This window comes from Glandiceps talaboti, chromosome 17, assembly GCF_964340395.1.
Source record: "Glandiceps talaboti chromosome 17, keGlaTala1.1, whole genome shotgun sequence".
Taxonomy (NCBI): Eukaryota; Metazoa; Hemichordata; class Enteropneusta; family Spengelidae; genus Glandiceps; species Glandiceps talaboti.
This window is the reverse complement of record NC_135565.1, coordinates 9,507,676-9,523,078: the sequence shown is the minus strand read 5'-3', so window position 1 is coordinate 9,523,078 and position 15,403 is coordinate 9,507,676. Positions and strand designations below refer to the sequence as shown.

At 36.2% G+C, this 15,403-nt stretch overlaps 1 protein-coding gene across 1 annotated transcript; it reads right to left on the bottom strand.

Annotated features, from left to right (window-relative positions):
- Nucleotides 1-11,432: 11,432 nt before the first annotated feature.
- On the bottom strand, nt 11,433-13,443 carry LOC144448042 (type I iodothyronine deiodinase-like). The gene is made up of 3 exons (XM_078138191.1): nt 13,387-13,443; nt 12,796-12,971; nt 11,433-11,691 (listed from the first exon to the last, which is right to left on the bottom strand). The coding sequence occupies exons 1-3, from the start codon at nt 13,441-13,443 to the stop codon at nt 11,433-11,435; spliced, it is 492 nt and encodes a 163-aa protein (XP_077994317.1).
- Between the last annotated feature and the right edge of the window lie 1,960 nt (nt 13,444-15,403).

Here is a 15,403-nt window from a genome sequence, read left to right as displayed (position 1 = left end):
GCGTTTCAGACACTTCCAGTCAGACAGAGAGATTAAGAACATCGATGAGTAAGTGTGGTGTTTTTTTGTTCTTGATTTTTGGGTAAATATCATTTAAATATGTAGATTGACAATGACGATGCCATTTCTTCTTTTAACGCTGTCCATTTACAGGAATGGCCGAGTTTTTGGAGGACAGAGAGCTTACCTTGAATATCGCCCGACGACTACTCGAACAGATGGGGAGTGCAGACTATAAAAGAAGATACGAAGTTGAAGTTGATCAGAATCGAGATGACTTAGACACACAACCGAGGAGAGTCAGGGCTCTTCGTGAGGCGTTGCACCAAGAAGTTCTGGATGAATTTGGCGTAACCTATCATGGAACCCAACTAGGGTTTATAGCTAAAGATATATTTAGGGTTTACAAATATGATGAAGAGGTAGGTGTTGTCAGGTGACCATTCATATAATATTTGCATGGGTTTGTTTGTTTGTTTTCAATGTGTAGGATTTTGTAATGCAATGAATCAAGAGTGTGCTATTACCAAGAATGTTAGTGGTTTTAAGCAAGACATAGCTCATGGTGTAAACTATTAGTCGTATAAATAACCAATTCATACAATTGATTCAGTAACTAGGAAGACTAGTTTGTTTTTATTTAGTGATAACTCTGGGTGTTTATTTTGGTTTCCATCTTTATAAGACACGGGTTTAGTAATGTTTTAAAATATACAGAAATGGAAGTACAATTATATACATGTTGAGGACAAAGAAAAAAAACTTGGAAGCAAGATCTAGAATTGTCAGAACTATCGAGAAATCGCCACCACAGTGACATTTATACTGGACACATAGTTTTTGCTGCATATTACATACCCTACGGATACTTATTACACACCCTACGGATACTTATGACTGAACGACATAATTTCAACTACACTGCTATACAAAAGGTATGTTATAAGGTTCCTGCCGTCTTTAACCTTTTATGCAACTTGTTGTTATAGATTATGGAAGTTCTTGGTCCGACGTTGTTCAAGGGATACAGCATAGAAGGGTGTACACTACAACTTGGTTATCCTGCACCCGATGTACAATTGGTTAATTTAGAAACAAGAGAATTTATCCCACTTTTAAGTCTAAGCAAGGCCATAGACAGACCACTCGCTGTCATTGCTTCTTCGTTAACCTGACCTCCGTTCCGGGTGAGTAACTGCAAATACGTTAGCATTGCACTGCTTAAACTCAGCGTCTGTTATATTTATTGTAAGGGTTCTCACAGAGTGCAGACGTAGCCATTATGGCTACAACATTGAATAACCCCCCCCCCCCCCCCGTGTATACTTTCAGACATTCATCAAGGTACTTACAACTTCGAATTCAAGTTCACGAGTTCGACTTATTACTTGATGCAACACCGTGACACTGGCAATACTTAAAAAAACACAATTTAGATTATAAATACTTCAGCTATGGAATACGAATTTCTATGATAGTAAACACCTGTCATACGAAATTATAAACATGAGCGTTGTCTAATATCAAGGGAAGAGTATAGGAACTTTTCAATAGGGCGCTGATGTATAGGCATGGTATGCTAAGGTTCACGGTTTACAACACGTGAAAAGGTATTATTATTCTAAAAATACATGCGAGATACATAGCCTCTCGTTCATAAATTTCAGGCATTCAACATGTATATTGGCATGTGGTACAATACAATGTATTCACTTGCTGTCACTTAGCTGCATTTTTTATTTTTCCCTATAGGCCATTGTTCACAGTGGCTCGTTGATGAAACTGTACCAGGAATACAAGGATAGAGTTGATTTCATAATGGTTTACATGAGAGAGATGCATCCAATGGGCACAATACAGGATCGTGGTAGCAACATAAGCTTAGTTGAACAACACCACACGCTAGACGACAGGATTGAAGCAGCAAAGTAAGTTATGACAAGGAAGCTACAATGGCATCTATAGTCATCTACGATTGTGAGACTCTTAGAAGCCAATCTCGGGTTCTCGCTTCTAGTGCTATCAGACTTTGGGACCATTCCTTTGTTCAGAACTACCTTTCTTAACAATGGCTGTTTTTCACATCCAATATTAAATTCTTATGCGACATGGGCTTTCAAAGATCGTCGATTTTGGTCTCCTATTTATGATTTTACCAGTGGAGCTACAAGGATAGTAAGATATGGCAATTTCTTTGTTCAGGACCATCCTATTGTAGGGACAACTATTTTACCCATTCGACTTTTAATCGTGAAGAGACATAGACATGTAAGTACATGTCTCGATGAACAATCTCTCAGCGCATTAATAGCGTTAATATTGAACTACATTCTTAATTACATTGGGTAAAGACTATTTCTTTCTAAGGGTTTGTTTAACTATTACTACAGAGATTATTTTAACCTGTTATTACAGTATTATATTTGAATCATGTGTAAATACTTTGACAGAGATAAATTTCCTTCACGAAAAGACATTATGCAAAACTTTTGATAGAGGGGTGCAGGTAGTTCAATGACATGAGCTTTCCTAGATGGGCAATAAGTGTTATTAATCCTTGAACGTATTCCTAGAATTTACAAAGGTACTTTGAGTTGAACTCTCTTAATGTGTTGTTTTTGCTGTGTATTTTTTTTAGATTTTCCATTGAGATTAGTGTTATTACAGTAGTATAGTCATATGTGCGATGATGGTACCCTTACTATGGCATGAGCCGGAATCAAGATTTATCTTGTCTTCCTCTAAGGGGGGGGGGGGCGGATTCATTCCACTCACTAGGTACCATCTAATTTACTGCCATCCTCACCATTTTGGTTTGATGGGGTGAATGAAAAGGAGTGAGACAAACATCGCCTACATGAATGCATACTAGGTTTTACATCCACGAAGGCTATGTTGTATGATTTCTGTGTTTTTATGTTTTAAATAGCCAAGTGTCATTTTTTAATATAACATATCTTGATTTGCATGACTGCTAACAGAATGTCCAAAGGCACAATCATTGAAACTATTTACTTCTTTTTACAGCTTGTTAATAGAGTTGGACACCAAATACCAAACGTTCTCAAGCGATGTCACTAACTCATCAAAGGTTCCAATAGTACTGGACAATATGGCAGATGATTTTAAAACGATTTTCGCCGCCATGCCAGACCGTGTAGTTGTAATTGAAAACAATCGATTGGCCTTTATTGGATACCGTGTTGAAGAACAGGTTCAAGAAGGACTGCTTATGACAGATGAATTACGTACTTGGTTTTGTAAACGGTTCAGTAATACATACTAAGTACCTTACACTTTTAGCACTGTCATGATGATAAACGAATTGTTTGTATTAAAGCTGATACACACACATACGAGTATACATACATACATACATACATACATACATACATACATACATACATACATACATACATACATACATACATACACACACAGAGAGACAGACAGACAGACAGACAGACAGACAGACGTACAAACAGGCAGGCAGGCAGCAGGCATACACACATCCATCCATCCATCCATACATACATACATACATACATACATACATACATACATACATACAGACAGACAGACAGACAGACAGACAGACAGACAGACAGACAGACAGACAGACAGACAGACAGGCAGGCATAAATGAATATGTACAAACACAAACACAGGCAGGCAGCAGACATACATACATACATACATACATACATACATACATACATACATACATACATACATACATACATACATTTGTGCGGATCTCAATGCATTGAAAGTTAAAAATACAATTTATGAGCAGTTATATTGTACTTTTAGTATCTAAAATACAGAAAAAGTGTTAGGTTTTGAGTTTACATAAATTTATCTTGCGACGAATACTTACAACACTTTCTATGTACATTTAGACATTCTCTCAATTTACGTCACTAAATATAGGGAGATGGTATATGTATATTACTCTGAATATCACGTATCACTATCGTACTATTATTTACAATATAATGCATTAACACGACCTTATTTTTTGGAGAAAAAAACTCAGATTACATTAGCATTTCACCTTCCTGACAAGCGATATTTTTGTCGAAACGGGCCCCCTTTTGTAATATTTCAATGAAATGAAATGACACCATGTATACGGTCCCAGGGCATTATGACGTCACACAAGACAATGTCTGTATGGCAACTAGTGTGATTGAAACGAAAAGTCCCTACCGTAAAACTGGTGTGCTTCTGATTGGAATGTTGTTAATGTTACAAATCCAAGTTTTCAAATAATGTAATTCCTGCATGTAAATAAAATTTGGAATGTTAAAATATTTCCCCACCGTCTTGCTTTCTTTTTGTAGATTTAAATAAAGAATACACCAAACTTTTACATCATTAATTTAAATGATGCGATTTCTTTGATTACAGCTGGTGACACTCGGCAATATTTCATTAATATTGATTACATTAATTTGTCGTTGAGTTTTGGTCTTTTGACACTTACGTGTAGCTTTTGTTGGAATAATTGCCTTGTGTTCAATCTCAGTCTAATGTTCAAAACATTGTATTTCAAGATTGCCTATAAAAACAGTCACTAATAACATCAACTTCAGTCTAGCTAACAAGGCATCATCGTATTTTATGACCTCCTGTAATCAGATACCACACTTGGCGTTGATTGTTTGAACTGAATTTCCCAAAGAGTGTAAATGTTTATATACAGGGGTCTTATGATTTGAATTTATCTTGAAAATCACAATTGTGTCTATTCCTTTCACACTGGTTACGTGAATTTCATTGTAATTTCAACACACTTGTCGTTGAGGGCGCATGATGCGTAGAATTCTATAGCATATTACATTGCTTGTTGTCTGCCGTCAATGGTGTCTTTTCAAGAGTGGCTGCTTCCTTCAGTTTAGCATGCTAATTTCCAACATGGCGTCTGTCATAATGCACACACATCACAATTTCAATAGTTCAAAAAATACTTTTAAAAGATCACAAAACATAGCGGAGAAGAACATGTACTGACTTGAAATTAGCAAATCTGAGTAAGCTATCCTACGGATATCTACATGCCAGATATCAAAGCAATCTAACGTGTAGTATTTGAAAAGATGAAAATATCATTTTTGACAAAATGGCACAGATCAACTTGGCTTGAACAAATCTAAATAGCCTCCCACAGGGACATGCAAACCAAATATCAATGTACTCTGACCGTCGGTTTTGGAGAAGAAGTTAAAAAGAGAAAAGGTTGGCAGATGGACGACGGACGCCGATGGAGAATCAACCTAACCCTTAAGCGGCCGCTGAAAGTGGAGCTAACAAGTTGACAAACGGATGACAGACAATTAACCTATCCACACAGCTTCCACTGATAACAGAGCTAAAAATTGAAACATTTTACTTTTTTTTATTAAAAGAAACCCAGGAATTGTTTTATAGTTCATACTCTTAATAATGGCGTTACATACATACACACATGCATGTAGACATACATACATACATACATACATACATACATACATACATACATACATACATAGACACGCACGCACGCACACACACACATACATACATACATACATACATACACACACGCACACATACATACATACATACATACATACATACATACATACATACATACATACATACATACACACGTACACGTGATTTTAGCCCTGACCTCCAACCGTCAGCGTTACATTGTTTGCATAGATTACATTAAGTACCCAAGTCCGATTTAATTGTCATAAATGTATTCACCTTCTTAATTACACTCTACTTTTGTTGAGAATAATTATCTAATAATATTTAATAATTTAATAATTATCATGTTCTGTTATTTCACTTTCACTTTGGTGCCTAGCCAATACTGCACAAGTGATAGCTATACGTCTGCAGTACCAGTGTCTAGCTAACACTGCAGGTGCTATTGTATACAGTTTTGATGTCTAGCTAACACTGTACGTATGGTCATTGACAAACCAAGTTGTTTATTCCGTAGCGCAATATACACAGTACACATTGATATAACAAAACAATAACATTGGTGTTCTGCAGGATGGCTTGGAGAACGCATCAGGGTTGTATCGTGGATAAATAACTTTCAGAAATTATATCTATGTGATCTTGATATTGAAGAGATGATTTTTAAAACATGAATTCATTGATTGAAATTGATTAATAAGGTTATATCTGTAAAGGACATTTGATTTCAGAAATTGCACGACACGTCGAGCTCGATATTGAGAACAAAATATGTCATTATTGTCGTCTTCGTCGTTGTTATGGGGGGATCATTGTCATTGAACAAAATCTGTCACAAGTTACAACTAAACACCCAGACAAATATTTCCTCGTTGTCCACATTACGAAGCACACTTGTAAAAAAAAAAAATGAATTAATGTGCCACCATGCAGACTTCTGATGTAGTCATCAAATTCAGAAGTGAAAATACTGTGTGTCTGCATCTAGTTAATTGCAGTCCATTGAAAGGGCTGTACTTTATTTACACAGAATGTGGCGGGAAAATGTGATCTTGTTATCTTAGTGTAGATCATGCAGTTTCTTTATTTGTTTTTGAGTGGTTGTACACAGAATCGCCGAACGGTAACATGAACCACGACAAATAGAGCGTGTCTATCTTTGTTTAAGTACACGTACGTAAACGTATTTAAAGCATTTTCGTTATCGTTGCCATAAGATGATATCGAGGCTCTAAATTCTACGAATTGGGGCGTGTTTTGTATATTGTATTTCAGCATAGTCATTGAGTTCGGTACCAGTAGACACTCCGTGTTTTTAACACTAATTTTGACGACTGATATCAAAAGATACATTAAGAAAAGGTAAGAAATACTTCTCCAAATGTGCATGTTGTGAGGATGCTGACCATTGAGTCAGATCATGGTCAGATACACATAGTTTGTACATGTATGTGGCCTGTCTGTTTTTATATTTCATTGTTCAGTTCTTTCAACTACATGTATAGTCAAAATGGTTTGTTGTTTTTTTTTATAAAAAACTTCCTCTACAACCACTAAGTTGTTTGGGCTGACATAGTAACATAATAGTAGTACCAAAAGAAATATTACAGTTGTGCTACAGTAACAAAAAAAATTGTACTCTTTTTAGTTATTGTAGGGGGCAGGATATTGTGCACTTTTTTTCTCTTTTTTTTTTGGGGGGGGGGGCATGAAATTTTTATTCTTTTGAAAGAGGGGGCTGTGAAATTTTGGTCACAGTGGATGGGGGGGGGGGGCAGGAAAAAAACCAAGTCAGAGATAATTTCTCCCCAGGCCCACCCCCTGCCGTAAATTCTGTCCGGTCCCTTAGTGAGTGACGTGTTTCAGAGTGAAAATTTCGATGAGACTGCTACAAGCCTTGTTCACACACAAATGACAATAGCTTGATAAAAGACGGATTATTAACTAGGTATTGTCTTTTTAGTGGTCTAAGGTATTGTACGATTGTCATAGAATCGAAATAACAGGTATGTACAACCATAGTTCCTCTGGACTGTGTGTGGTACAACGATACTGACGCAGGTACCCGCGAAAGTACATTCTACAAGTGTTCCTCGATGACATTATAACAAACTTACTGTAGTTGTAGGTGGAAAATTCTACTCGTTTTTGTTAATCACTTGAATGTGTTAGAACGATAGAAATGTGAGCAACTATGACAGTCCGTTGACCTCTACATAAAGCTATGTTAAAACGAAATAGATCCACAGTTGAAAGAACTGAACAATGAAATATAAAAACAGACAGGCCACATACATGTACAAACTATGTGTATCTGACCATGATCTGACTCAATGGTCAGCATCCTCACAACATGCACATTTGGAGAAGTATTTCTTACCTTTTCTTAATGTATCTTTTGATATCAGTCGTCAAAATTAGTGTTAAAAACACGGAGTGTCTACTGGTACCGAACTCAATGACTATGCTGAAATACAATATACAAAACACGCCCCAATTCGTAGAATTTAGAGCCTCGATATCATCTTATGGCAACGATAACGAAAATGCTTTAAATACGTTTACGTACGTGTACTTAAACAAAGATAGACACGCTCTATTTGTCGTGGTTCATGTTACCGTTCGGCGATTCTGTGTACAACCACTCAAAAACAAATAAAGAAACTGCATGATCTACACTAAGATAACAAGATCACATTTTCCCGCCACATTCTGTGTAAATAAAGTACAGCCCTTTCAATGGACTGCAATTAACTAGATGCAGACACACAGTATTTTCACTTCTGAATTTGATGACTACATCAGAAGTCTGCATGGTGGCACATTAATTCATTTTTTTTTTTTACAAGTGTGCTTCGTAATGTGGACAACGAGGAAATATTTGTCTGGGTGTTTAGTTGTAACTTGTGACAGATTTTGTTCAATGACAATGATCCCCCCATAACAACGACGAAGACGACAATAATGACATATTTTGTTCTCAATATCGAGCTCGACGTGTCGTGCAATTTCTGAAATCAAATGTCCTTTACAGATATAACCTTATTAATCAATTTCAATCAATGAATTCATGTTTTAAAAATCATCTCTTCAATATCAAGATCACATAGATATAATTTCTGAAAGTTATTTATCCACGATACAACCCTGATGCGTTCTCCAAGCCATCCTGCAGAACACCAATGTTATTGTTTTGTTATATCAATGTGTACTGTGTATATTGCGCTACGGAATAAACAACTTGGTTTGTCAATGACCATACGTACAGTGTTAGCTAGACATCAAAACTGTATACAATAGCACCTGCAGTGTTAGCTAGACACTGGTACTGCAGACGTATAGCTATCACTTGTGCAGTATTGGCTAGGCACCAAAGTGAAAGTGAAATAACAGAACATGATAATTATTAAATTATTAAATATTATTAGATAATTATTCTCAACAAAAGTAGAGTGTAATTAAGAAGGTGAATACATTTATGACAATTAAATCGGACTTGGGTACTTAATGTAATCTATGCAAACAATGTAACGCTGACGGTTGGAGGTCAGGGCTAAAATCACGTGTACGTGTGTATGTATGTATGTATGTATGTATGTATGTATGTATGTATGTATGTATGTATGTATGTATGTATGTGTGCGTGTGTGTATGTATGTATGTATGTATGTATGTATGTATGTGTGTGTGTGCGTGCGTGCGTGTCTATGTATGTATGTATGTATGTATGTATGTATGTATGTATGTATGTATGTATGTATGTATGTATGTATGTCTACATGCATGTGTGTATGTATGTAACGCCATTATTAAGAGTATGAACTATAAAACAATTCCTGGGTTTCTTTTAATAAAAAAAAGTAAAATGTTTCAATTTTTAGCTCTGTTATCAGTGGAAGCTGTGTGGATAGGTTAATTGTCTGTCATCCGTTTGTCAACTTGTTAGCTCCACTTTCAGCGGCCGCTTAAGGGTTAGGTTGATTCTCCATCGGCGTCCGTCGTCCATCTGCCAACCTTTTCTCTTTTTAACTTCTTCTCCAAAACCGACGGTCAGAGTACATTGATATTTGGTTTGCATGTCCCTGTGGGAGGCTATTTAGATTTGTTCAAGCCAAGTTGATCTGTGCCATTTTGTCAAAAATGATATTTTCATCTTTTCAAATACTACACGTTAGATTGCTTTGATATCTGGCATGTAGATATCCGTAGGATAGCTTACTCAGATTTGCTAATTTCAAGTCAGTACATGTTCTTCTCCGCTATGTTTTGTGATCTTTTAAAAGTATTTTTTGAACTATTGAAATTGTGATGTGTGTGCATTATGACAGACGCCATGTTGGAAATTAGCATGCTAAACTGAAGGAAGCAGCCACTCTTGAAAAGACACCATTGACGGCAGACAACAAGCAATGTAATATGCTATAGAATTCTACGCATCATGCGCCCTCAACGACAAGTGTGTTGAAATTACAATGAAATTCACGTAACCAGTGTGAAAGGAATAGACACAATTGTGATTTTCAAGATAAATTCAAATCATAAGACCCCTGTATATAAACATTTACACTCTTTGGGAAATTCAGTTCAAACAATCAACGCCAAGTGTGGTATCTGATTACAGGAGGTCATAAAATACGATGATGCCTTGTTAGCTAGACTGAAGTTGATGTTATTAGTGACTGTTTTTATAGGCAATCTTGAAATACAATGTTTTGAACATTAGACTGAGATTGAACACAAGGCAATTATTCCAACAAAAGCTACACGTAAGTGTCAAAAGACCAAAACTCAACGACAAATTAATGTAATCAATATTAATGAAATATTGCCGAGTGTCACCAGCTGTAATCAAAGAAATCGCATCATTTAAATTAATGATGTAAAAGTTTGGTGTATTCTTTATTTAAATCTACAAAAAGAAAGCAAGACGGTGGGGAAATATTTTAACATTCCAAATTTTATTTACATGCAGGAATTACATTATTTGAAAACTTGGATTTGTAACATTAACAACATTCCAATCAGAAGCACACCAGTTTTACGGGACTTTTCGTTTCAATCACACTAGTTGCCATACAGACATTGTCTTGTGTGACGTCATAATGCCCTGGGACCGTATACATGGTGTCATTTCATTTCATTGAAATATTACAAAAGGGGGCCCGTTTCGACAAAAATATCGCTTGTCAGGAAGGTGAAATGCTAATGTAATCTGAGTTTTTTTCTCCAAAAAATAAGGTCGTGTTAATGCATTATATTGTAAATAATAGTACGATAGTGATACGTGATATTCAGAGTAATATACATATACCATCTCCCTATATTTAGTGACGTAAATTGAGAGAATGTCTAAATGTACATAGAAAGTGTTGTAAGTATTCGTCGCAAGATAAATTTATGTAAACTCAAAACCTAACACTTTTTCTGTATTTTAGATACTAAAAGTACAATATAACTGCTCATAAATTGTATTTTTAACTTTCAATGCATTGAGATCCGCACAAATGTATGTATGTATGTATGTATGTATGTATGTATGTATGTATGTATGTATGTATGTATGTATGTATGTATGTCTGCTGCCTGCCTGTGTTTGTGTTTGTACATATTCATTTATGCCTGCCTGTCTGTCTGTCTGTCTGTCTGTCTGTCTGTCTGTCTGTCTGTCTGTCTGTCTGTCTGTCTGTCTGTCTGTATGTATGTATGTATGTATGTATGTATGTATGTATGGATGGATGGATGGATGTGTGTATGCCTGCTGCCTGCCTGCCTGTTTGTACGTCTGTCTGTCTGTCTGTCTGTCTGTCTGTCTCTGTGTGTGTATGTATGTATGTATGTATGTATGTATGTATGTATGTATGTATGTATGTATGTATACTCGTATGTGTGTGTATCAGCTTTAATACAAACAATTCGTTTATCATCATGACAGTGCTAAAAGTGTAAGGTACTTAGTATGTATTACTGAACCGTTTACAAAACCAAGTACGTAATTCATCTGTCATAAGCAGTCCTTCTTGAACCTGTTCTTCAACACGGTATCCAATAAAGGCCAATCGATTGTTTTCAATTACAACTACACGGTCTGGCATGGCGGCGAAAATCGTTTTAAAATCATCTGCCATATTGTCCAGTACTATTGGAACCTTTGATGAGTTAGTGACATCGCTTGAGAACGTTTGGTATTTGGTGTCCAACTCTATTAACAAGCTGTAAAAAGAAGTAAATAGTTTCAATGATTGTGCCTTTGGACATTCTGTTAGCAGTCATGCAAATCAAGATATGTTATATTAAAAAATGACACTTGGCTATTTAAAGCATAAAAACACAGAAATCATACAACATAGCCTTCGTGGATGTAAAACCTAGTATGCATTCATGTAGGCGATGTTTGTCTCACTCCTTTTCATTCACCCCATCAAACCAAAATGGTGAGGATGGCAGTAAATTAGATGGTACCTAGTGAGTGGAATGAATCCGCCCCCCCCCCCCCCCTTAGAGGAAGACAAGATAAATCTTGATTCCGGCTCATGCCATAGTAAGGGTACCATCATCGCACATATGACTATACTACTGTAATAACACTAATCTCAATGGAAAATCTATAAAAAAAATACACAGCAAAAACAACACATTAAGAGAGTTCAACTCAAAGTACCTTTGTAAATTATAGGAATACGTTCAAGGATTAATAACACTTATTGCCCATCTAGGAAAGCTCATGTCATTGAACTACCTGCACCCCTCTATTAAAAGTTTTGCATAATGTCTTTTCGTGAAGGAAATTTATCTCTGTCAAAGTATTTACACATGATTCAAATATAATACTGTAATAACAGGTTAAAATAATCTCTGTAGTAATAGTTAAACAAACCCTTAGAAAGAAATACTCTTTACCCAATGTAATTAAGAATGTAGTTCAATATTAACGCTATTAATGCGCTGAGAGATTGTTCACCGAGACATGTACTTACATGTCTATGTCTCTTCACGATTAAAAGTCGAATGGGTAAAATAGTTGTCCCTACAATAAGATTGTTCTGAACAAAGAAATTGCCATATCTTACTATCCTTGTAGCTCCACTGGTAAAATCATAAATAGGAGACCAAAATCGCTGATCTTTGAAAGCCCATGTCGCATAAGAATTGAATATTGGATGTGAAAAACAGCCATTAGTTGAGAAAGGTAGTTCTGAACAAAGGAACGGTCCCAAAGTCTGATAGCACTAACGCGAGAACCCGAGATTGGCTTCTAAGAGTCTCACAATCGTAGGTGACTACAGATGCCATTGCAGCTTCCTTGTCATAACTTACTTTGCTGCTTCAATCCTATCGTCTAGTGTGTGGTGTTGCTCAACTAAGCTTATGTTGCTACCACGATCCTGTATTGTGCCCATTGGATGCATCTCTCTCATGTAGACCATTATGAAATCAACTCTATCCTTGTATTCCTGGTATAGTTTCATCAACGAGCCACTGTGAACAATGGCCTATAGGGAAAAGTAAAAAAATGCAGCTAAGTGACAACAAATGAATATTGAATTCTACACCACATGCCAATATACATATTGAATGCTTAAAATTTATCAACGAGAGAAAATGTATCTCACATGTATTTTTAAAATAATAATAATACCTTTTCACGTGTTGTAAACCGTGAACCTTAGCATACCATGCCTATACATCAGCGCGCTATTGAAAAGTTCCTATACTCTTCCCTTGATATTAGATATCGCTCATTTTTATACTTTCGTCTGACAGATGTTTACGATCTATCAAAGAAATTCGTTTTCCAGAGTTGAAATATAATCTAAATTGTGTTTTTTAAAGTATTGCCAGTAGTGTCACGGTGTTGCATTAAGTAATAAGTCGGACTCGTAAACTTGAATTCGAACTTGTACGTACCTTTATGAATGTCTGAAAGTATACACGGGGAAGGAAGTTACTCAATGTTGTAGCCATACTGGCTACGTCTGCTAATAGACACTGAGCTAAAGCAGTACAATGCTAACGTAATTGCAGTTACTCACCCGGAACGGAGGTCAGGTTAACGAAGAAGCAATAACAGCGAGTGGTCTGTCTATGGCCTTGCTTAGACTTAAAAGTGGGATAAATTCTCTTGTTTCTAAATTAACCAATTGTACATCGGGTGCAGGATAACCAAGTTGTAGTGTGCACCCTTCTATGCTGTATCCCTTGAACAACGTCGGACCAAGAACTTCCATAATCTATAACAACAAGTTGCATAAAAGGTTAAAGACGGCAGGAACCGTATAACATACGTTTTGTATAGCAGTGTAGTTGAAATCATGTCGTTATATAAGTATCCGTAGGGTATTAATATGCAGCAAAATGTATGTGTCCAGTGTAAATGTCACTGTGGTGGCGATTTCTCGATAGTTCTGACAATTCTAGATCTTGCTTCCAAGTTTTTTTTTCTTTGTCCTCAACATGTATGTAATTGTACTTCCATTACTGTATATTTTAAAACATTACTAAACCCGTGTCTTATAAAGATGGAAACCAAAATAAACACCCAGAGTTATCACTAAATTAACACAAACTAGTCTTCCTAGTTACTGAATCAATTGTATGAATTGGTTATTTATACGACTAATAGTTTACATCATGAGCTACATGTATGTCTTGCTTAAAACCACTAACATTCTTGGTAATATATAGCACACTCTTGATTCATTGCATTACAAAATCCTACACATTGAAAACAAACAAACAAACTCATGAAAATATTATATGAATGGTCACCCGGCAACACCTACCTCTTCATCATATTTGTAAACCCTAAATATATCTTTAGCTATAAACCCTAGTTGGGTTCCATGATAGGTTACGCCGAATTCATCCAGAACTTCTTGGTGCAACGCCTCACGAAGAGCCCTGACTCTCCTCGGTTGTGTGTCTAAGTCATCTCGATTCTGATCAACTTCAACTTCGTATCTTCTTTTATAGTCTGCACTCCCCATCTGTTCGAGTAGTCGTCGGGCGATATTCAAGGTAAGCTCTCTGTCCTCCAAAAACTCGGCCATTCCTGTAAATGGACAGCGTTAAAAGAAGAAATGGCATCGTCATTTTCAATCTACATATTTAAATGATATTTACCCAAAAATCAAGAACAAAAAAACACCACACTTACTCATCGATGTTCTTAATCTCTCACTCTGACTGGAAGTGTCTGAAACGCAGGACAACGATATGATATTATATATCGAATTCAGTACAGTATTTAAATATCCATGAATAAGCGTTTATAGGATGGAGGTGTGTCAATACCAGCATATGTAAACTACTTCCGATACGTTGAAAATACCAATCGCTTGATTAGCGTCTGTGTCACACGAATAGTTAAATGTACAGGTATTTGAGCTAGCAAGGTAGTTAACCTTAGGCTTATGCTGTACTAAGTAGGATTATTAAACTCTAATTTGATGTAACTAGGATAATGTGTGTTACAATTATCGACTTATTTCTTTCAGAAGATTGTATAAATGCTTATTGATGACATTGTATCCGCATTGCACAATTTTACTATTTGTTGCCAAATACTTGAATTGTATAATCCGTTTATTAGTCCCCCCCCCCCCCCAGAGACTATTACGTTGCGCTCCGTCCGTTCCCAAATAAAATCAATGTTACTTCTATTTTACCACACGCTATCACTTGTCTACAAACCAGCATTCTCTGGCTAAACTCCTACCTTATAAACTACTGTGATACGGTACTCTCATAAATAAGAATAGAATGGCGACATTTATTCATATAAAATGAGAATAAAGTATCACAGCAGATTATACCGTGAGAGTTTTTGCCAGTGACTACAAACCATTCAACAAGTGACAGTGAAGGATAACACATATTCATCTTATACGCTCCATAATAGCGTAGCATGTACTAGTATGTATGT